The sequence below is a fragment of the Meleagris gallopavo genome, chromosome 10 (genome assembly GCF_905368555.1).
Source record: "Meleagris gallopavo chromosome 10, MGAL_WU_HG_1.1, whole genome shotgun sequence".
Classification (NCBI taxonomy): domain Eukaryota; kingdom Metazoa; phylum Chordata; class Aves; order Galliformes; family Phasianidae; genus Meleagris; species Meleagris gallopavo.
Window position 1 is genome coordinate 4,380,765 of NC_139413.1, and position 20,654 is coordinate 4,401,418.

At 42.5% G+C, this 20,654-nt stretch overlaps 1 protein-coding gene across 11 annotated transcripts in view; it reads left to right on the forward strand.

Annotated features, from left to right (window-relative positions):
• The first annotated feature begins 294 nt into the window (after window positions 1-294).
• CEP350 (centrosomal protein 350) overlaps window positions 295-20,654 on the forward strand; it is a 71,860-nt gene continuing 51,500 nt past the window's right edge. For 5 of the 11 annotated variants that reach the window (XM_085232120.1, XM_085232123.1, XM_085232115.1 and 2 more), the window contains exons 1-8: window positions 2,393-2,540; window positions 10,418-10,503; window positions 11,908-11,951; window positions 12,871-12,985; window positions 13,781-13,913; window positions 15,057-15,673; window positions 16,195-16,305; window positions 20,062-20,175. In XM_085232120.1, the coding sequence (XP_085088246.1) occupies window positions 10,428-10,503; window positions 11,908-11,951; window positions 12,871-12,985; window positions 13,781-13,913; window positions 15,057-15,673; window positions 16,195-16,305; window positions 20,062-20,175 (1,210 nt within the window). In that variant the 5' untranslated portion in view covers window positions 2,393-2,540; window positions 10,418-10,427. Of the gene's footprint in view, window positions 453-2,133; window positions 2,264-2,392; window positions 2,541-3,194; window positions 3,347-10,417; window positions 10,504-11,907; window positions 11,952-12,870; window positions 12,986-13,780; window positions 13,914-15,056; window positions 15,674-16,194; window positions 16,306-20,061; window positions 20,176-20,654 lie in introns of those variants that run through there. The other 6 variants (XM_085232119.1, XM_085232122.1, XM_085232125.1 and 3 more) reach the window with 4 other exon arrangements.

A 20,654-nucleotide genomic window follows, 5' to 3' on the forward strand; every position in this document is an offset into this window, starting at 1 on the left:
TGTCAGTGCCTGACAGTTGGATTTATAATGGAGAGCCTGGACGACCTCATACCACATTCAACAGGTGGAAGCACCCTTCCCCAAATTCCTCTCTGGCTCTTGGGAGCCATGCCAGTCAAAGAAAGCAGGGAGGGAGACTGGGGAGGGGGGGGGAACTAGCAGCTCTTTTGGCTGCAATTGCCAGCTGCCCCTTTTCTAATTTTAGAAGGGGCGTGCAATAGTAGTATGGAGTGGAAAACTTTCCAAACCTCTCACTTAATGCTGCAATAACGAAGTTAGTGTAAGATGAGATTGTGGCTGTTTAGCCCTGACTTACTGTATCCATCCACCACTTCCAGCGCCTGGGGAGTGCTCGCAGCAGTGTCTCCATTGCTTCACAGTGTAACAAGCAGTTCATCAAACTGAATTGGGATGAGAGTCTTTCCTTTTCTCCCAGCTGCAGCTGTTTGCAGGTAAACAGCCTCCTTATTTCTAATCTTGGAGAATTTCACAAGGGGACTGCATTTGTTGTGAATTTCTCTCTTGTTTCTTTTAGCATAAGGACTGCCTGCCAGAGCTTTATGCCCATTGGTAGGGAGTTTAAAAAGAGTAATACAAAGTTTTATGATTAAGTTCCACGGATAAGGAGAATAAATAGAAGCTGCATAGAAGCAGTAGACAAACACTGCCTTATAATTTTGACTGGCTGAAAAATGATTTTCATGTTTGAGAAAATTCTAATGCGATTCCCCGTTTGCCTGAAAATGAAAAGGAGCCTGAAACTAGATGAATTGCTTCCAAGCAGAAATGAGAAGCTAAGTTTAAAAGCATAATTAGAAAGGTAACGCATTACAAAAGTGCTGAATAATTTAACGAGGCTGCCAAGGCAGCAATACTAATGACTGAATTTAAGCAAACACCAGGTGATGATGGAGAATGGAATAATGCAATTTCCCTTCTCTGTGATCAGGGCTCTCATATGCTGCAGTAATATTGCCTGCATGACTGAAGTTGTCATTAGTACTAAGAGTCGTCTCCTGCATTTGGAAGGTGCAGGTTTGTTCTTTTAGGACTTGGGAGGGAATGAGGCACTCCCTACCACTTTTTCCCATCAGAGCTGTGCATGTCTTTTTGTCCAATTATTTTTTTCTCTTATCTGGAAAACAAAAAACATTTTCCACTGCCATCTCAAGCTTACCTCTTGTTTCAAAGGAGGTATGCTTACTCTGGAAAATACACTCTGTAATTAGACTGTGTATGTAAAGGAGCCAAATTAAGGCTCAGTGGGTACCCTGTAATTGTGACATGATTAAGTTCTGAGTTGCTCAAGCTCTGCAGCTGCAATGGTCTCAGCATTTGGGCTGCTTTCCCGTGTTGTTCCCATACTGGGATTGTTTATATGCAGAACATTCGCCATTCACAAGAAGAGGGGTTATGTAAAAATAGTTTAATCCTTAAGGAAAAAAAAAAAAAAAAAACTCCAGTAATTTCAGTGTTCCTTTAGGGGCTGTGGAAGATAGCACTCCACCCCCGTGCTCCCCCAAGAAATTTGGCATCTGTAATCAAACCATCACACTAATTACTGGAAACCGGAGTCTGGTGAGGCTGCAGACAGGCCCTCAAGGAGACATTCCCAAAATATCCAGACGAATAATTTCTTTTTTTTCCTCTATCCTAATGACTTTCCTTCTTCAATGGAAATAATTCTGCTGCAGCCAGATAACATCTCAGACCTATTTGTGAAATGTGGGTTAACTGTTAAATTTGGAAACAGGGAGTTCGGCATTCGGAGCTGCTTTCATTTGGGGAGAAAAAGAAAGGGGAAAAAAAAAAAAAGCGTGATTTTTATGAAGATGGTGCCCCAGTTTGGGCTGCAGCCGCCTCAGGAACACGCCGGCAGTTAACATGACAAAGTGCCGTTCTTGCATCAAACCCGAGGCACCGAGCCCTACCGCTCTGCACGAACCGGCACGGAAAGAACACAAGTCGTGAGGAACGCGTTGGAAAAAATCCCTTCGCAGCGCTGAGGGCACAGCAGTCCCGTCACAGGGCCGCCTCGCCTCGCCCCGCCCGCAGCCGGGCGCCGTCTCGCCCCGGGCCAGGCGCGGCGCTGCGTGGGCTCTGCGGGCACCATGAAAGCGGCAGCGCCGAGCCGGCGCCGCCCTCAGTCCTTCCCCCGGCTCGGCCCGGGCTCCAGCCGAGGTACGAGCGGAGCCGCTCGCCGGGCCCAGTGCAAACCGGGAGCGGGACGGGCGGGCCGAGCCGCAAACGACATGGCGCCGAGGTGAGGAGCGGCGTGCCGCGACGGGACGCCGCCATCTTGGGGAGGTCGCGGCGCGCCGGTTCTCGCGAGACTTGGCCGGGCGCTCCCGCCCTGCCCCGCGCCGCCGCCGCCGCCGTTCCGTGTCAGTCGCTGGCCGGTAATGGCGGCGGGCCGGCGCCGCTGAGGGAGCGCGCGTCGGCGGGCTGCGGAGCCGAGCTCGGGACGAACACCTTTCTCTCTGCTTTCGCGGGATGCCCCGGGACCCGGGCGGCGGGCGGCGAGGAACCGCCGCCACCAGGTGAGCCGGACGCCGGGAGCGGCCCAGGCCCGGCGGCGCTGCCGGCCGCGTCCCGCTACGGGGCCGGGCGGTGCGGCGGCTGTCAGCGGGCCGGGCTCCCTTGGGCATCTCTGTTGCCCTCTTTCTTTCGTCGGTGTGCCTGGGGCGGTGGAGGGAGGAACGGGGTAGGGTCTGTGTGGCACCACTGGTTGTCGCTTTGCGTGGGGAAACGCCGGACGCGGATGTTCCTCCCGAGCCGCCCCGCTGCCCCGCGTTGCTGCTGGCACCCCGGCCCTGCCCGGCCGGCCCGTCACAGCGCTCAGCGCCGCTAACCGCCCGCCGCCGGCTCCGTCCCCGCTGACAGCCGCCCCGGCGAGCTGTGGCCGCGTCGTGCCGTTCAGCTGGGCGTACGGGGCTTTGTGCTGATGTGACTGAGGCTTTTTCTTCCGTGGATGTGGTTTGCTGGGCTGTAAGGCCCGTTGTCGGTGTCTGGCATAGTTTGGCTGTAAGCCGTATCACGGCAACCGGGCGTCTCCTGGCACATCGCGTGCCTGCCCTCGGTTCGGGATAGCCGTGCTCCTGTGCCTCGTAGCTGAAAGCACACAGCCTCACTAGCCAGCCCTGTGTTTGGTCCTTCGCAGGGCTGCCTGGCAGACACCTGAAAGCTGGCTCGGTAGTCCGTTGCTACCAAAAGCACAGCACAGAACTGCAGCCAGCATGCACTGCTACATTATAGGAGTTCAGATCTGCCGTCCTGCCTGGCTGCGTGGCCAGCCTGCTGTGCTCGCTGCTCCTCATCGTCCCAGTTGCTACAGCAGCTTCATTAGGTAATGCTTCAGATAATTAGCTACAACCGAGGGTGTGGCCACGCTGACAGTGTTGAAGGCTTCAGTTTCTGCCTGTGACGCTACCTTGAACAAAGGTGTGCTGCATCTGCTGAATGCAGCAACTGAGTTTGTGCAGCAGTGACACGTTTCTGCAGGGGGCCGGGGTGCTGTGGGAGCTGCACTGCTGTTGGTTCAGGTCTTCTGGTACAGCCCCTAGGTGTGGCGGGTTGCTGAAAAAACAAAGTGATGTGTAACTTCTAAATCATGTTTGCACAAACTTATTTTGCTAAGCCAGTGTGCAGCTCTGTTTTGTCACTGTAATGCTGGCAAGACTTTATAAATATAAGCAGTCCCAATGTGGACAGCATCTTTCAAGCCTTGGAATAATTCTGGTGGTGATTTGTGCCACCGCGATAAAAGCGTCTGTCAAGAACTGAATAAGTGGATAAGAGTTACTGGAATTGCAACTGTAAAGAATCAACTTGTGATGGCTCAGGAATGATGTGTTTTTTGGCTTTTTCTTGCACTCATCTACTAGATGCCCTGCTGGTTTCTATGGGGCTGGGTACTTCGTGTTTGACAACTGAGCATCGAGCTTTTGACATGGTGATTGTCCTTGGATTCGAGTGCTCAGTTGAGGCTGTAGTCCTGTTTATCTTTTACATTAGGCATGTGTTTGGTATTAGCTGAAGTCTAGAGTGTTAGTGCACATAGATTTGTATTTTCTAGTATTATATTCACAGCAGGTAAGCAAAATTGCCCAGGGTAAGGTGAGTAAGTGTGATGTTTTGCTGATGCTTCTCTTTCCCCACTCTGACCCACGCTGGCACTGGCCTTGTGGCAGCTTGCTTCAGTTTTCTGAGCTGGTGGAGAAGCAACAGAAAAAAAGAATGATGTTCTGCAGGGTTAGTGAGTTGACCTGGCTTAGTGAGCCAGGGCAAGCATTGCAGCTACCGTGGGAGAGCAGCATCATTGCTAGGGAGGAATATGTCTATTCCTTCTCAGTGCAAGTTGCTAAATGCGCTCCATGTACCTTATAAACTCACGGAAACAATAGGACTTCTTTTTATCAGTGCAGCAGCATTGTTTAAAACGTGCTACCAGTGAACTCAGTAATGCAATTTGTGCTATTCAGTATAGGTGGTGTTAGTGAGAACCAGCGTAGCAGTGTAATTATGATGGAGAAGTTGAGTGTAGAGAGAAAACTTTCCTAGTATCTCAGGCACGTGGCTGGATCGGAATGTCTGAATGCAAAAATTATCTGTAGATGTAAGTGCCTGGAAAAGATATGTGTATCATTGTGCTAATGATGTAATAGGCTTTCATGGACTGCCCTATTGAGAATAAAATTGCTTGTATGCGTAGCTGAGAACCCTTTCTCAATATACTGCAGGAAGAATAGAGCAAGTAAATTAATGAATCAGTTATACGAGGTCATTCTTACTGAATGCTGAAAGAAACTGTCTGTGTTGGAAGAACAGCCTCATCAAATGGTGATCTGTGGCAAAAAGGTTTCCAAAAGTGTTACATTTGTTAATAAGAAAATACATCAGGTGGAATTGTTTTGTCACATCAGAAAATCCGGATTTAATGCTTAGGCACTTGAAGCATTTAATGGGGCAGCACAGTAATTATTTAAATACAAGAGACTATTTTATTGTTTTCTATCTAGTGCAAGAAAAAGATCTTCTCAGCAGGGTCCTGGTACCAGTCTTTGCTGGTCACCAGCCTTTCCAAAGCAGGATGTGCTGAAGGACTCAGGCTTATTCTGCTGAATGGATTTAGTATGGGCTGCAAGAGTTGCAGTCTTCTAACATGCAGTAACTGGAGATGAAACGAGAGAACTTCTGTTATGAAGGCTGAGGAAACAAATATGGAAGTGTTGTATCTTTCTGAAATTAGAATGTGTTGCTGATTTTCTTCTCTATTGTAAATGCAAATATCTTTGTAGTCAAAGGCAGTACAGAACTCCTGAATGGGTGGAGAAACGCTCGTGTGCATCTCCTTAATAAATGGATGCATTGTCTGTGCCTTTGTACTCTGATTTCTTCACGAACAATGAATCGAGTTACGTGAGCTGTCACAACATTCATCTCAGTAGATTTCCTCAGAGTAGCTCCTAGTATGTGATGCAGCAGAGTAAGACATTCAACGCATTTTACTTTTGGCTAAACCACTAATTCAGTTTTTAGCTCCAGCCATTGCTTTTGCATTGCTTGTGACGAAGCAGGGACACTTTTGCAAGCTGATGTGGCTTCTCACAGCAGAAGAACATTGCAAATATCCATCCTCAGCTTATACCTGGAGAGAGGGACAGTCAGTAGTGTTTCATGCAGTCATAGAACGAATGAATCGTAGAATGGCTTGGGTTGGAAGGGACCTCAAGGATCATCAAGTTGCAACCCCTTTGCCACAGGCAGAGCCACCAACCTCCAGATCTGGTACCAGACCAGGCTGCCCAGGGTTCCATCCAACCTGCCCTTGAACACCTGCAGGGATGGAGCATCCACAGAATCTGGGCAGCAGTTTCATTCATAGGAGATTGTTCAGTGTAGTTTGGATGCAAATTTAGTACCTGACTGATGTCACTGATTTCATCTTACAACTCGTGCTTCGTGTTTGTGTTTCTCAGCTGAATTTTCTGCTGTTTGATGGAGGTGGGACAGTTGATGTCCTTCATCTTTCTGGTTAACAGTTAGAGGTAGCAATGTGCACTTCACATTTTTCTTACTGCTTTTCTGTATGTGAATGTGTGCTGTATCTTGATTGCTCTCTTTCACTTCTTTAGTATCCCTAAAAGCTTTTAAAATATTTTTCTAGCTTAAGACAGACCAAAAGTCACGCATACATACATACATGTATAAATGAATCTTTCTGGTTGATAGTTTGTATTTTCTTAACAACCAGAACGTGAGATCTTCTGGTATATTTACTGCTTGCATTGCAAGACTAAACAGTATTGCCTACAGCATTACTCATTCAGAGCAGCTAACAGTTGTGCCTCGTTGCTTACTTTCAGCATTTTTTTGCATTGGCCTCACATAATTACCTGTTGTCTCACATACAGCCTTACTCAATGGGGCCCAGAGCAGTGTGGACCAGTAAACAATTTCTGAGTCATAGCAATAGCAGCTGCTTGGATGCAATAGCAGGCAGAGCTACCTGTGCAGGCACTCTGGGTAGTTCGGAGCCAGGACTCTATCATTAGGCACAACTAAATTTCACAAGAACAAAAACCCCCCAACTTTCTTGCAGAAATCTCTTTGGAGGTGTGGAGAAAGATTGTGGGTGATGTGTATGTGCTGTTTGGTTGTTGGTTTTTTGCTTTTAATGTATTTATTTTGGGCAGATGTGTATTTGTTGCGCTGGAACTTGTCCCCAGTGCTGAGGAAGGTCAAGAAGTCACCTGCTTCTTTCTGCTTTGAGAGAGGAAGCTTTCTCAACATATGCTGAGGCAAAACAAAATGCTGGTTATTCTTGTATCAAGTGAAAATTAAAAAAAAAAAAAAAAAGTCTTAATGTATTATTGATGTTTTGAGCTCCTGTTTATTTGGAAAATGCAATATGGTAAAAGCTCAGATTCCAGAAAATGGAGTGGATGAATGTATTTGTATTCTGAACTCAAGCACATCACTAGAAATTGTACTGTGTGGCATTTAAGGAGTCATGGAAAGTGTTTCTGGCACCTTTTAAATAGAAATTCCATCACTTTCAGGAGGCTTGCTCACAAAACTAGTTTGTTTGACAAGCTCTGTCTGCCTGTGAGTGTCTGTTCTGGCAGTAGCACAAAGCTGTAGCTGCGCAGGCAGGGTCTTAAGGATTCAGAAGCCAGCTTCCAGTTATTTGTAAGCAAAGACTTAAAACAGGAGCAATCTCCCTGTAGCCTTTCCCTGTGTCTGTTTCCCCACAGACTCTGCCTGCGGCACGCAGGACTGGGCACAGTGGGAACCACTGGAGGGGATGTGCAGCCTCTGTCAGGCCTTGGAGCCCCAGCCGTGCCCTGTAGGAGCAGGGGTGGCAGTGGTTCTCCTGTCCTCAGCCCCACACACAGTCCTTGAGGAAGCAGCAAGAGCAGCTTCAAGCATTTGCTTTTGGGTAATGACTAGGGAGCGTGGTACAGGACTGGGACTGATGCAGCTGGGACTGATGGAAGATGTTCTTCCATCTTCCATTCGTTTTCCTTTCTTCGGCTTGCACAGAGGTTGGAGGGGATGCTAAAAGAGGATTAGCTAAAACTAATTAAAAAAGAGCACAAAAGCTGCTTACCCAATTCACAATCCACTTCCCTGTGCCACCGAATTCCACTGACTGGCGCAGGTTGCCCAGAAATGTGGTTGGTGCCCCATCCCTGGAGACTGTCAAGGTGAGGCTGGATCAGGCTCCGGGCAACCTGATGGAGCTGTGGTCCCTGTTCACTGCAGGGGAGTTGGACTAGATGGCCTTTAAGGGTCCCTTCCAACTTTAAGGATTCTAAGATTCTATGACTTTCTGCCTGCATAAGGCAAGGAAAACCAAGGTATGGAGCAAGGGGAGGATGGCTCCTGCTGGTGCTGCTGCTTTATGGTACTAAGCTGTGCAAAGTGCTGGCCCTGTGTATTCCCACCCTGGAACAGAAGCTCCCACTTTGTGAGTTAAAGAGTTAATATCAGTCCTTAGAAGTCAGTATCAATCATTTGCTTCTCACCTTCCTCTTAGCAAGCCTGCATCTTTTCTGTTGTGTGACTTGATTTCCTTTGGCATCCTTGTGTTTAGATAAGAAACAAGGTCCTGAGGGATATCATTCGCTCTACATACTGTGGGTGTTTTTTCTTTTGCAATTACTAACTGCTAATGAAAGCTGTGGTCAGTCCCTTGCTCATACTCTCTGCCTTCTCTGAATCCATACGATGCAGTTTCCTCTCCCGTTTCCTCGTTTCAGTGTTTTCTGTGTTTCCTCCTTCCTTTACTCGAGGTTGTGCTACCAAGAAAAAAAGTCGTACTGATCACTCTTGGAAAACTGGACAACAAAACCACTGTTCCCGTTTCTTTTCCTCCTTTTTGCAGTTCATTCTTCACAAGTTTGTTCCATTCCTGCCCTACCTGTCTTTCCCCAGTCTCTGTTCTACAACCTGCTTTTCTCTCTTTTCCTAGCCCTGTTTTTTGTATCTTGACCTTTTTGGAGTACCTTTGCTAAGCATATTCTACTCTTACATTGCCCCTTCCTTTCAGAAATGCTGTTCTCTCAATGTTTGACTTGTTTCGTTATCTGCTGTTCCTTTCAATGCTATCTGGTGTGTGTGATAGTAAATTCAGTGCTGGTTTCTCTTCTTTTTCTGCTTGACAGTGTGTTTCTCTTAGTTTCCGTTTCCTCGTTTGCCATGTCTTATCATGCCCATAGGAACAGTCTGGAAGATAGTGGTGTTTTCTCCTCATTTTCTTGCAGGAGTTTGCTTTTCTTGCTAGTTTCCCCTTAATGCACTCATTTGTGCACATTACTGCACTACAGCAGTTCTGCTGCATCTTTTGGTATGTACCTTTTTCTTTCTTGGACAAATGGGTAAAAAATGAGACGGGCACATGATGTGGTCATGGAATGTCAGACCACGTTTGTGTCTTAGTCACCCACCCAAGGCTTGGCAAACCAGTGTTTGGTGACCTGACTGCCTGCCTGGGAGCCATCACACCACCACATCAGCTTTGCTCAATATGCAGCCTTCCAGTTTTTTCCATGGCCTTATCCAGGCTGCAGATAACCTTTGGCATCCAGCAGTTCTTTGGAATTTAGGTTGTTGAGCTGCTGTTTATCCCCTGCTTCCTCCAACTTGTGTGCAAAATGGAGACGGACCATTCAGTTTCTGAAGCATTCATTTCTGAATGCAACTTTTACAATGCGTTTATTCTTAAAATACTCTTTAATATTCTTAAAATATTCTTTAAAAAAGTTCATGGAACGTTGAGGCAATTTTTAGGTTGACGTAAAACAATATTTTTGAAAATTATTTACACTTCCTTTACATCACATTTTAATGTAGTGTTATTCTATGATCAGTATTCATGTCAGTGTGTTTTAGTGCCTAACTGGTCCTTTCTGCTGCGTGTAAATCTTATAAATAGACTTGGCAACTGTATCTTGATTTGCTTTTTCTTTCTTTTCTCCCCCACTCCCTGGCTGCTCTCCTCTGGTGTAACTTCTTGCAGAGACAGGGCATTGACTTCAACAAATACTTGTTTTTCAGAGGGCTCTGCTTGCTCATGTGAGCTGTAGCGATAGGAAGAAGTTATTTTAAGAATTCAGAGGTTGGTGGAAACCAGCATCATTTGTTGGTGGAGCTTGAAAAGCTGCTGAATTCTTCCCATCCTTCCAAAAGAGGGGAGAGGGACACCTGAAAAGCCAACCTTTACAGTTACAAATGGCATTGTGATTGGAAACTAGAGCTTCTTTGATATTTATTTGATATTAAAATTGGGCATCATACAATAAGCTGTATAGAGCTGTGTGTTTATAGTGAGGACAGTTCTAGTTCCAGACTGAGATCCTCTCTATATGTATTGGTAATTCAAAGGAGAAGAGTAAATCACAAGTAATTACTTGAAGAAGGTTAATGAGTTCCTTTAAGAAATGGTTGCAAGCTCTCTTATGCTAAAATGTATGTACATACTGGGTGTGTTTTGTCATGTTTCTCCTTGTGCCAGAAGCCTGATAATAGTGACTTGAAACATTGCTATCAGCTCTCAAGCTTGGTTCTTTATGGAAAATGTCCAAATGTCCCCACTTCTGTTCATGTTTGCTTTACTATTTATCTAGCACAACAGAAGATGGTTTCTGAGGCAGGGCAGGGCAGTGCTTTCCAGCACAAATGATGTGATGCACAGAGCTGCAGGGCTGTGTGAAGGAGCTGTGCAGCACCTGTCCTAACAGCAGCATTCTCTGACTTCACTTGGTTTGCTCCCCATAGCAAAATACTAAAATACAAAAGAAAAGAGCCAGTTCCCCTTCTTTCTAGAATTTCATCCTTGTGAGCAAGGTCATGTTACCTTTAGCACACAATTTATTTAATATTTATGTGATTTTTTTTTTTTTTTTTTTGGTAGATAAATTGACATGATGTGGACCAACAAGTCCAGTGAGGTGGCTCAACAGAATCCAAAGCATAACCAAGCCAAGGATTCAACCAGAGGTATGGATTTTCTCTACTGTATTTCTTTGTTGTAAAAAGTCTTTTATCACGACTTTTTTGAAACTTTGTGGAGCTTTTATAGAGAGCATTCTTCTGCCTCGATGTGGAAGCTAAGACCATGTATTATATGACTTACTTTCTGCAGAGGTAGCAGTTTCGTACTGTGATCTGCAGAGTATTTGCTGATCTGTGTTAGGAATTGCCAGCCTGTGGTGTGGCTGCCAAGATGGCACAGAGACACATTTTTTATTTATTTATTTTTTTTTAGTGTTGTAGAGGAGGAACAGTGCAGGAACAGAAATTGGGAAGTGTAGTCTCTTGAAAGAAGCATCTGATAAGCAGTTACTCTTCCCTCTAGCTCAGTTCCAGAGTGGTGAAGAGCTGCAGACTGTTGACTAGAAGCAGTACATCACCCCTGGCAGCACTTAGGTTGTCTAGAGCTGGAGGAATCCAGTGAGCTTTTTACTGTTGTGATTAGTCTGTAATTGAAAGGGGGGGGGGGGGGAAGTATACTACATCCCTAAGAGGAAGAAGGCTCTCATCTGGTAGAGCAGCTGAGTCACATGCTGAGCCTGTGGTTCAAGATCAGGCATATGATCCCAACTGTGACAAAACTGGACTCCAGAAATGTAAAAGTAGATACAGATGAATGTTTTATCTATAAGAGGACATTATTGTTGATTGTCTCCTGTGATAGGTTCAGTTTCTTTTCAAATTATGTAAGTTATGAAACGGAGGGGTTCAGTAGACATGAAACACTATCCCTCAAAGACAGAGCAGTCGTTTCTGTCTTACTTTCTTATCCCTCCTGTTCCTTAGCATCGTTTTATCTTGCCCAAAATGATATAGGCAGCTTTTTTACTGTAAGGAAAAAAAATATATTTTTAAAACTTCTTCATGGCTCTGATCCACATAAAGTTTTTGAATGTTGTGTGTGTAATTATTATTTCTTGAAAAAAAGAAGTGAAATAGTTTCAGAGGAAAGCAGTGCTTTATCCTGCTGACCTGGGGTTTCCGTGGAGCTCGTGCTGTTTGTATTAAGAGGCTGAAGTTGATTAGTGCCTTCTGCTTGCTCTTCATGACCATTACTTCATCTAAGATATTTGTGTTGGGGTAGACAACTGGCTTTGTTATCTTCTATAATGTGTGGTAGATCTGGTTTCAAGTCTCGTAATGCATTCAGCGTAACTTAGTGAACTCATTAAATTTGACATTAAATATTTTATTGCTCTGTTAAGATGAATCATGGCTGATAACAGCCTCTTACCGAGGGTATTTACAGGCTGGAATTGAGTCATTAAAAGAACTCGATTAGCGAGCCAATGAAAATTGTTCTCAAGCAGCATTTTCTTTCATTATTTTCCATTTAATAAGTAACTTATTTCTTTTTTTCTGCTATACAAGATCCAACTGCAGCATGGGCTACTCTTTCTCAGACTAAGGCTGCTGTAAGTACTCATTCTTGACTGCTTTTCAAATTAGAATAGTTTGAATGAAAAAATTATTTTGCTCAGTGGTTTGCTGGTAGACAGGTTGAAAATCGAGCAAGTGATTGTGGTGTGCGTGCATGTCAGACAGTCCTGTATTTCAGAAAATACTTTCCACATGTAATAAAAGAAATTTTTGACACAGCAAGCTTAGCCTTGAGCACAGTACTACCATCTAAGTCTCAAGCCTAGTATTACCTTATTTCCTATCTAAGAAAATGCAGAGTTCTCTTATTTTTGCAAGCCTGAGAAAAAGCTCTCCCCTGCTTTCCCAAAGGAGTCAGAAACTGAGGCTGTACCCATGTACTTCATCATTTTTCATCTTTGAGCATTGGAATCGCAGTCTTTCTGTGGGAACTTAACTTAGATGCTTAAGAAATTGCACTGTTTTCTAAAAAGTGGTGTCAGTGAAACCAAGTTTGTGAGTCTGGTGGGAATTTGGCTCTTTCCTAGGCCCACATTCCTCTCTATTTGAATACCTTAGCATCAGTATAGGATTTTTACACGTGGAATCCTGTATTACACTCTCTTTTTGGTAAGAGTATTATAGAATATATTCCAAGTGGAATTAATACTTCGTTGAGGCCAAGCAGTAAGACTTTGAATGGCATGTTATCATTAATTTATTCACAAAAGCTTACTTATGGAAACATACCTATATAACAGAACATAATTCAGATAATCTTTTTAAAGAGATCCTAATAATCTTGAATTTTCTGGTCAGAAGGCTCTCGTTTTGCAACACAAGCATTGTAAAGTTGCTTTTGGCCTGCGGTTTTATTCTTTATGAAAATGAGGGGAAAAAAAGTCACATGGGGAAAAAACTCGGTTTTTAAAAATTGAAAACAGTATTTTAATATGCATTATCTTCAAATTCTAGCTGCGGCATATAGAGAACAAATTGGAAATAGTTCCCACCAGCACAGCTGTGTTTGATTCTGTCATGGATACTAAGAAGCCCTCTGCTAGTACAAGCAGGAAAATAAACAGGAAAGGTATGTATTATTTAGGGCATAGCATGCAATGCAGGGATAAGCCACTGCAGTCTGGGAAGCCTTTATTCTTTTCCCCCACCAACCCAATCTTATATGTGTCCAAGGTGTCTTCTGCGAATGATCTCTACTGATGAAAAACTAGCTGTGCAGAATAAACTAATATTTTCTTCTCTTAGCTTGGGAATGAAAATTTGCTGACATACACATACAGCTAGAATGAGTGACAGGGCTTGCCCATTGTCATGAGTGAGCAGTGCTTATCTCATCCTAATGGCTTGTTCTATCAGGTTTTGGTAACAGTTTTATATGCCTATGTTTATATTGGAGTAGCTGTTTACATTTTTTAGCGTTGTCAACTCTTACACCCTGATGGAATGTTAAATCTCACGCTTTATTTTAACCTTAACTTTTTTGAGTGTTCTGGTAACACTCTTTTTCTTCAGTGCATGTAGCAGATTGACTTTGAGTGGCAACACAGTCAGCATACATAGGTTTAATTACATCTAATTAATGTTTAAGCATTATTGTCTCTCTTTAAATTATAGAAACATAGAAAGGGCTGGGTTGAAAGGGATGTTAAATATCATCTTGTTCCAATCATCACTGTTTCAAGCACTTGCTAAGCATGCTCCTAGTTGCTGCAATCAGACTGTAGTAAAAGAGAGGGAGAACTTTACATGTTATTATGGAGTGCTGCTTGAACTCCCCAAAATTGTGTGCTTACTCATTCAGCCCCAAGAAATCTCTCCTTCTGGAGAGTTAAGTATATAAAGGGTTCTTTGGTTTCTGTTTCAGCTTCCCGGTCTTCCAGCCAAACTAAATCAGGCAAGGAGAAGTCCTCACGCAGTCCTCTCCGAGCAACAACCCTTGAAAGCAATGTGAAAAAAAGCAACCGGGTGGAATTTCGTGAACCGTTGGCTTCATACAGGTTAAGTTGGAACAACTGGCTGTTAAAAATATACTCAAATAAAAATTAAGCTAATGTTGATATTGTTTGATGGTGACTCAGAAATTTATTTCTCCCCCCCGCCCACAAGCATCATGTGGTGTTGGACAAGTTTCTTCATTTTTAAATTAGAAACTTATTTTTTGTCCAAAGAATGAGTTTAAAGTCAAATGTGTTGAAATGGGGCCACACCAACAAGTTGACTGTGGCTTGATTGGCTTAAGTACTTAGTTTCTATAATAAGGACCAAAAAGAGCATTTCCTCATGCTTTTCCAACTTTGTTTTGTTAGTTCTTAAGCACATATGTTCCCAAATGTTCTTGTTCCACACTGTCCTATCATTGAAGGAGTAAGCAAGGTCAAGAAGAAAAGTGGCAAGGTAGTTTACAGGCCATAGAAGATGGTGGGGTGTGAGAAAAAGGAAAATACACAGAACCTGTTCTTCATATGTGTTAATTACTGTAATGCTCCTACAAGCTACTGTACTATAGGGTAAATGTGGAGCTGCTACATTAACACATCACGTCTCATCTGACAGCTGCCCGTGGTAGTTGCTTAAGCTGTGCATAGGATAGGTTTATTTTATTTTATACATATATTTTTGCTGGTGAAATTATATGCAATGAAACCACTCATCTTCTGTAGTTACCTCGATGGGTAATGTTTACTATGCTATGTGAGAAAAATATGTGGAGAGAGAGAATTTATTGAGTACAATGTTAAGGGTTTCTTAAATGAGTTCAGTAAACACATTTGCTGATGAAGCAAGCCAGCTAGCTTAGATGATGGAGATTCACCTCTTGAACCTCAGTAAAAATATTAAGTCGGTTAAAATATTAAGTGAGTAAAAATATTAAGTACGTTTTTGTCCTAACCATATATCCACCACAAGTCTATTAAAATCCTAGTCAGAGAGTGTAGAAAAGTACTTCAAATTTGGAATAGTAACTTCATATGATTTCTTCAGACTTGCCTTATTAAATATATCACGGTCAAGTTTTAAAAGAACTTATCTTTGAAGTGGAGACCAGTTATTCTTTTTAGTTAATGAGCATGTTTATAGCTGATTTGGAAGGTCCTACAGTTGCACTTCTGATGGTGACTTTTTTCTTCCTTTTATTCCAGCAGGGATACATTGAGTTCTCTGCCGCATCACGGTTCTGGCCAAGTGGAAGCCAAGCAACTTCTGTCTTGTTTGGACTTCTGTGAAGCAGAAGGGAAGGCTGAAGTAATGGGCCGTGTGATACATGACAGAGATGAACGGGATCTCCACAGAAGAGATTTTGAAAGTCCATGTTCTTCTGCTGCAGATGAGACTGTTGTTAGGTACTTAAATGATGGACCAGCAATCGATGCCTTGCAAAATAACGAGGCATTTCTTAAAGCTGCAACACCTCCAAGGTTGGAAGAGGAAAAAACTAGCAGCTCCAGAGGAGATGAGGGTAACATTAAAGCTCCTCTGAGTAACACGTCCCAGGACGGTGATCTGAAAGTGTCTTTCCCTTCTGCCACGAGTACTAGTGCTCACAGGCTGGAAATCTTGAAACGGCGGCAGCACGATGCTAAGCTGGAGAAGCTGAAGGAGCGGATTCGTAAGCAGTGGGAGCATTCTGAAGAGCTGGGTGGCAGAGGGCAACACTCAGGATTTGCTGAACAGCCTGTAGTGGTCACAAATGTGGAGAATACTGTTACTGCCAAAGTCAGGAAAGTGACAGCTGCACCTGCTGCTCCAGCGTACAAAGGTATGGAGGTGCAGAATCCCTGTTAGTCGCTCGTAGCAAAGGAGCAAAGTTCAATTTTGCAAAGTATCAAAGCATGGAAATGACTAACTGCTGTGCTCAAGCAGTACAGGAGTGGATAGAATGGTATCATCACAGGTCTGGGCAAGAAAGAAGAGAAATTCTCGACAATCTTTAGAAGTGTGAATTCCTTTTAAAATCTTCCTGTCTCTTCTTAGGAACTACTTTTAAAAAATAATCTTGCTGTATTACTATTTCGGTGTATTTTGATGGGTTTTTTTATGTTCCCAGGGGTTAACAACAGGTTATTGATTGAGAAAACCTTTTCAGTTTTTTCTTCATACTTTTCTGCAGGTTTTGATCTGTGAGTGGGCAGCATTCAGATACATTGCTTTCTTCTGGTTTATTATTAGTAATTCAAGTAGTTTCTCTTTTACTTGGCAATTTCCCCCTCCTTTTGTACCCCAAAAGCTTTATTTACATTTTACACAATTATTTAAAACTCTTCAATTGTTTCCTTCCAGGTTTTAATCCTGCTCAAGCTAAGATTCGTGCTCCAGATGGAAAGATCTGGCATGAACAAGGATTTCACATTGGTCGGGAGCTGTATAGAGACATAGCACTCCAGTTGACAGGTGATATGCGTATTGAATTTATTAAGCAACACAGCCTTCTCTAAGAGACAGAAAATTAATAGTCACAAGTCTACAAGGCCATGGAAACAAAAAATCGAAGCAATGAGTATTAAATACATTGTACCTCTCTTTACAGGAGGGGCAATTTGTTGAATACTAACAAGGAAAATCCTTCTCCCTCATTCTTTAATGGAGAAAATAAATAGAAAATAAATACTGAAAAGCATCAAATGATTTTCCTTGAAATAGGTATTCAAAGAAGAAAGGTTTCGTTATAACGACTGTTCTGTTTTCTATCTTCTTTTGAACACGTTTGCATGAATGAATGCAGTCTCCTGATTAAAAGGGCAAAACCAAACCACTTTTGGTTTTGATGAATCAGAAACTTTTTTCTGAGGGAGAGGGGGCACCTTCAACAATAATAAAGTGGTATGTGGACTTTATACAGTATATTGAAGCCTGAATTCTGCTTCCTTTGCCATGGTGTTGTCATTTCTGAAGCTACTGTGAGAGTTGTTAGTTACAGCAGTGATTTAGTTGGGATGTATAGGCTGCTAAAGGGGAGACGGAGTGCATCTGCTATGGAGAATCTGTTGGGATCTGCTTCTTTAAAATGCATTAATTAGGTAGCCTGCAATAAAGGGGTGTGTCTTCAACTATGTGTGGTGAGGAGATGATATGGCAAGAGGTTGGTTTCTTATCTGTGGCTTTACAGAACTGTCATGCTTCTACATCAGAATAATCAAAATCTTGGAGTTCTAGGAGAAATTTATGTCCCAAAGATTTGTTTGCAAGGACTTCTTTAGAGACTTTCTGTGGTCTCCTGACAATAGGGAAGGTTCAGCTGCATCTAGCTTTCTTTCAAAGTCCTGGAGTCCTCTGCAAGGACCTAAGAAAGAAGCAAGCTTTCTGCAGAGGCAGTTAGGATAACAGCTTGGTTTTATGAAAGTGTAGCCTCTGTTGAAAAGAAGGATACAGGTAGACCAAAAAAAAGATATTAAAAATAACTTCTAAAAGGATCTAGCTTTAGTTTTCCCTGCAGCTCTGTACCTTCAGTGCTGTAAGACTTACTTAAATATGAGAGGAGGCACTATGTAACTCAGCAGTGGTAAATTAAAAGACCATTACCATTGGGGTTTATTCCATATTAGATGTAAGAGCAAGTGTTGAATGCTAACAGCTTAAAAAACTCTTATTTGTTTACTTGGAGGCCTTTTGAAAAGCATTAAATACTGTTGTTGAAGAATAGAAACATGGGAGAAATTATTATTCTTTTCTTTGTGATGAACTCATTTAGTAGCACAGTATTTTGATGATGAAGACTGAGTGAAGATAACTGTAAAACAAATACATTGCAAATTTAAGCTACTAAACAATCAGAACTGTAACACATGCTTTATGTTTCCATATTTATGGCTCCAAGACCAAGTCTTCATTCATTTTTTCACTCTGGAAAACTGTATTGCCATTGACAGCTCTTTTCTCTGGGTAATCTAGATTAGGATGCCCAAAAAAGTGTTTTGAAGTGGTTACAGTGAAGAGCTGTAGGGTTGAATTGCTTTTGACTCACCTAATTGGAGAAAGAGATCAAATTAATAAAAAGCAGTGGAGTGGAAAATTATATCCCCCAAGAACACTAGTTTTGACACTTAAGAGTTTGCTTATTACACATTAAAAATAACATTTCTAATTTGTCAAAACATATTTAAGGTTAGAGGGAAAGGCACTTCACTGTGTTGATAGTGTAGTGGCTCATATGGAAATGATTAGACTTCAGCTTTGGTTTGCTTATATGGCTTGACAAGATACTAAGAAATTCTTTTGGGATCATTCAGAAAAAAATGAGAAAGGGCAACCATTTCAACAAAATAGTTTTTCAGATATTCTGTTCAGCATTTGCTCATACACCGAATGCCAATATTCTGAAGATATTTTTGTCGATGCTACCGTTGTTTATTTTTAGTTTTGACAAGCATGTGGTTTGAGTAGTTCATGAGCTCCTTATATAAACCCAAATGTTTTGAAAAATTTCATGCCTCCAGTTAGGAGATCCAATTCAAAAGGCATTTAGGTCGTGTTTTCAGTGAACTTCTGTCTACAAAGAAATGAGCTGTGTGTTCAACCATATTTTTGTTCTAATGCCATGAGTAGAACAGCTGTAGTGGAACGTGTCTCCTTGCTGACCTGAAAAGATTATATTCAATAGCTGATACCAAGTAATCAAATGCTGGAGCTGCATATAATATGTACTATAAATGTATTTTTAGCATAGAGGATTATCTATACATACGTTAACTCAGTAATGAAGTTACAGCATGGAGAGTTCTGAGTGTGTATAGTGATTTGCATTGAAACTGCTCCACGGTCCTTTGTTTTTTAAATAAGCTGTAGGATTTCTAATAACTGCAGAAGCTTTTCTCTTTTGTTCAGTGAGGTTTCTATATGTTAGCACAGACCCACGCAGAATAACTTTACATCTTCAGATAGGCTAAAGGATATTACATACGGATCCCAGGCTTCCAATAATCCTGTCTTAGAGGTGTTCAGACTTTGCCTCACTGAACAAATTTGTTGTGATGTGAATAGAGTGAGTGGGAAGCAATTGCAGTTTCCTAGTATGAGGTAAGAGCTGTCTGGCACTGAGAGTGAGGAGACTATCTTGGTTTCTGCAAGTGCAGTCACTGAGGTCTCTGATGCTTGCTGCCTTTATTTTCTATGCTTGTCAGGTTCAAATACGAATGGAAAATTGGTGAGGAAAGGATACGGAGGGCAGGACAGGCCTCTTAAATTTCCATTTAGTATGACCTGTTGGTCTGTCTCTGATCCTTTCTATAGGCCTCCATCAGTGAATTCAGCTGAAATTAAGTGCTGAAAAAATTAGTATTGGCATCTAAGTAATAAAACTTCATCTCTGTCCATGTTGAATAGGGGAACAAACAAACAGTAGCGGCTGTGGAGTTCCATAAACGCAGTCTGGTTGTATCAGGATTAAGAAAAGCATCTTCAAGGCATGTAAATTAAAGTGCTTTTGAAGTCCATGGTAGGTTGCTGGAACCAAAGGCATGGCTTGCCAGTTGTTCCTGAGCAGTGCTTGTCTCTGCTTTCTATTACCAGGGCAGCTGGGACGCCCCCCGCTCAGTGCAGTTACTGATGAAGCCACATCCAGTTTTCCTTCTCATTCAATTTACCCTAATGTAAAAGCATGGTAGAATACAAGTTTATCTTGGGGGAGTGTGGCTGGCTTCTCTAAAGCCTCAAACCTAATTGTGTTCTAAATGAGGGCTTAAGTGATACAGAATAATTCTGCATCACTGGATGAGTAAATTTTGCAGAAAGTGGGGCACACGGGTGTCCTGTCCTGCACACTTGGGCACAGAGGCAGCAAGTGGATTTTATGTCATGCATTAACATGGAGGCAGCAGCCCTGGTATTTCAGGAGTGAAGGAACTACTTGTTTGTGTGGAACATTAGTGCTGTAAAGTGGAATGTCTGCAGTAGAAGAGAACAAAAAATTGCTTCTACCTGTCAAAATAGCATTTAAAATGGAAAATGGACTTTGTAAAGATCTGTTACAGCTTTGCCGTGGCTTGGCTTGGCTTCTGTGCCTTTCAGTGCATAGGTAAGCAATACTTGATTCAAAATCTTCATGCTGTAAGATTGTGCTTCTGAGCTTTTCTTTTTTAAGGTAAGTGTTATATGTTTTTTCCTGTGGGATATCACTTAACAACTCTTGCTGCTTTTTGTTTTGTTTTTTAGAGAATTCAACAGTGAAAGAAAAACCTACTGAGAGAAACAAAGAGAGAAAAGCATCCAGACCAGTGCGGAAAGTTCAGAAACTGCCACAGTCATCAAATCCAGATTCCAAACAAGGTGACCTCCCCTACTGTAGAAGGAAAACTTGTTGCATGTGTATGCTTCACAGATGAGCTTTGTTTCAGGAAATAATAAAATAAAGCTTGTAGTTTTCAATTGCTTTGCAGATGTGGAAAAATGCAATTGTGGTGATAGTGGATGGTATTGAGGATGTGTGTGTTTTTAGTGGATGGTATTGAAGATGTGTGTGTTTTTGGTGTTTCCTTGGTTATGTATGCTTTTTTTAGCTTTGGGATATTTTTAATTTTTCACCTTTCCATTTGGAAAGTGCTGATGAGTGTATGTGTCTCAGGGGATATCCTCAGGTGTCCATCAGGCCAGTGCAGACAGAAATGGATCCTGCTTCTGTTTCGTGTGGCAACTTGTTAGTGCCTGACCTGTAGCTCAGTGAATAATGCTGGGAGTTGGAATGGAGATGATAGTGAAATGCTAGCAGTTGGGGAACAGGTAGGAATGGAGCCATTGAGTTGTCCTCC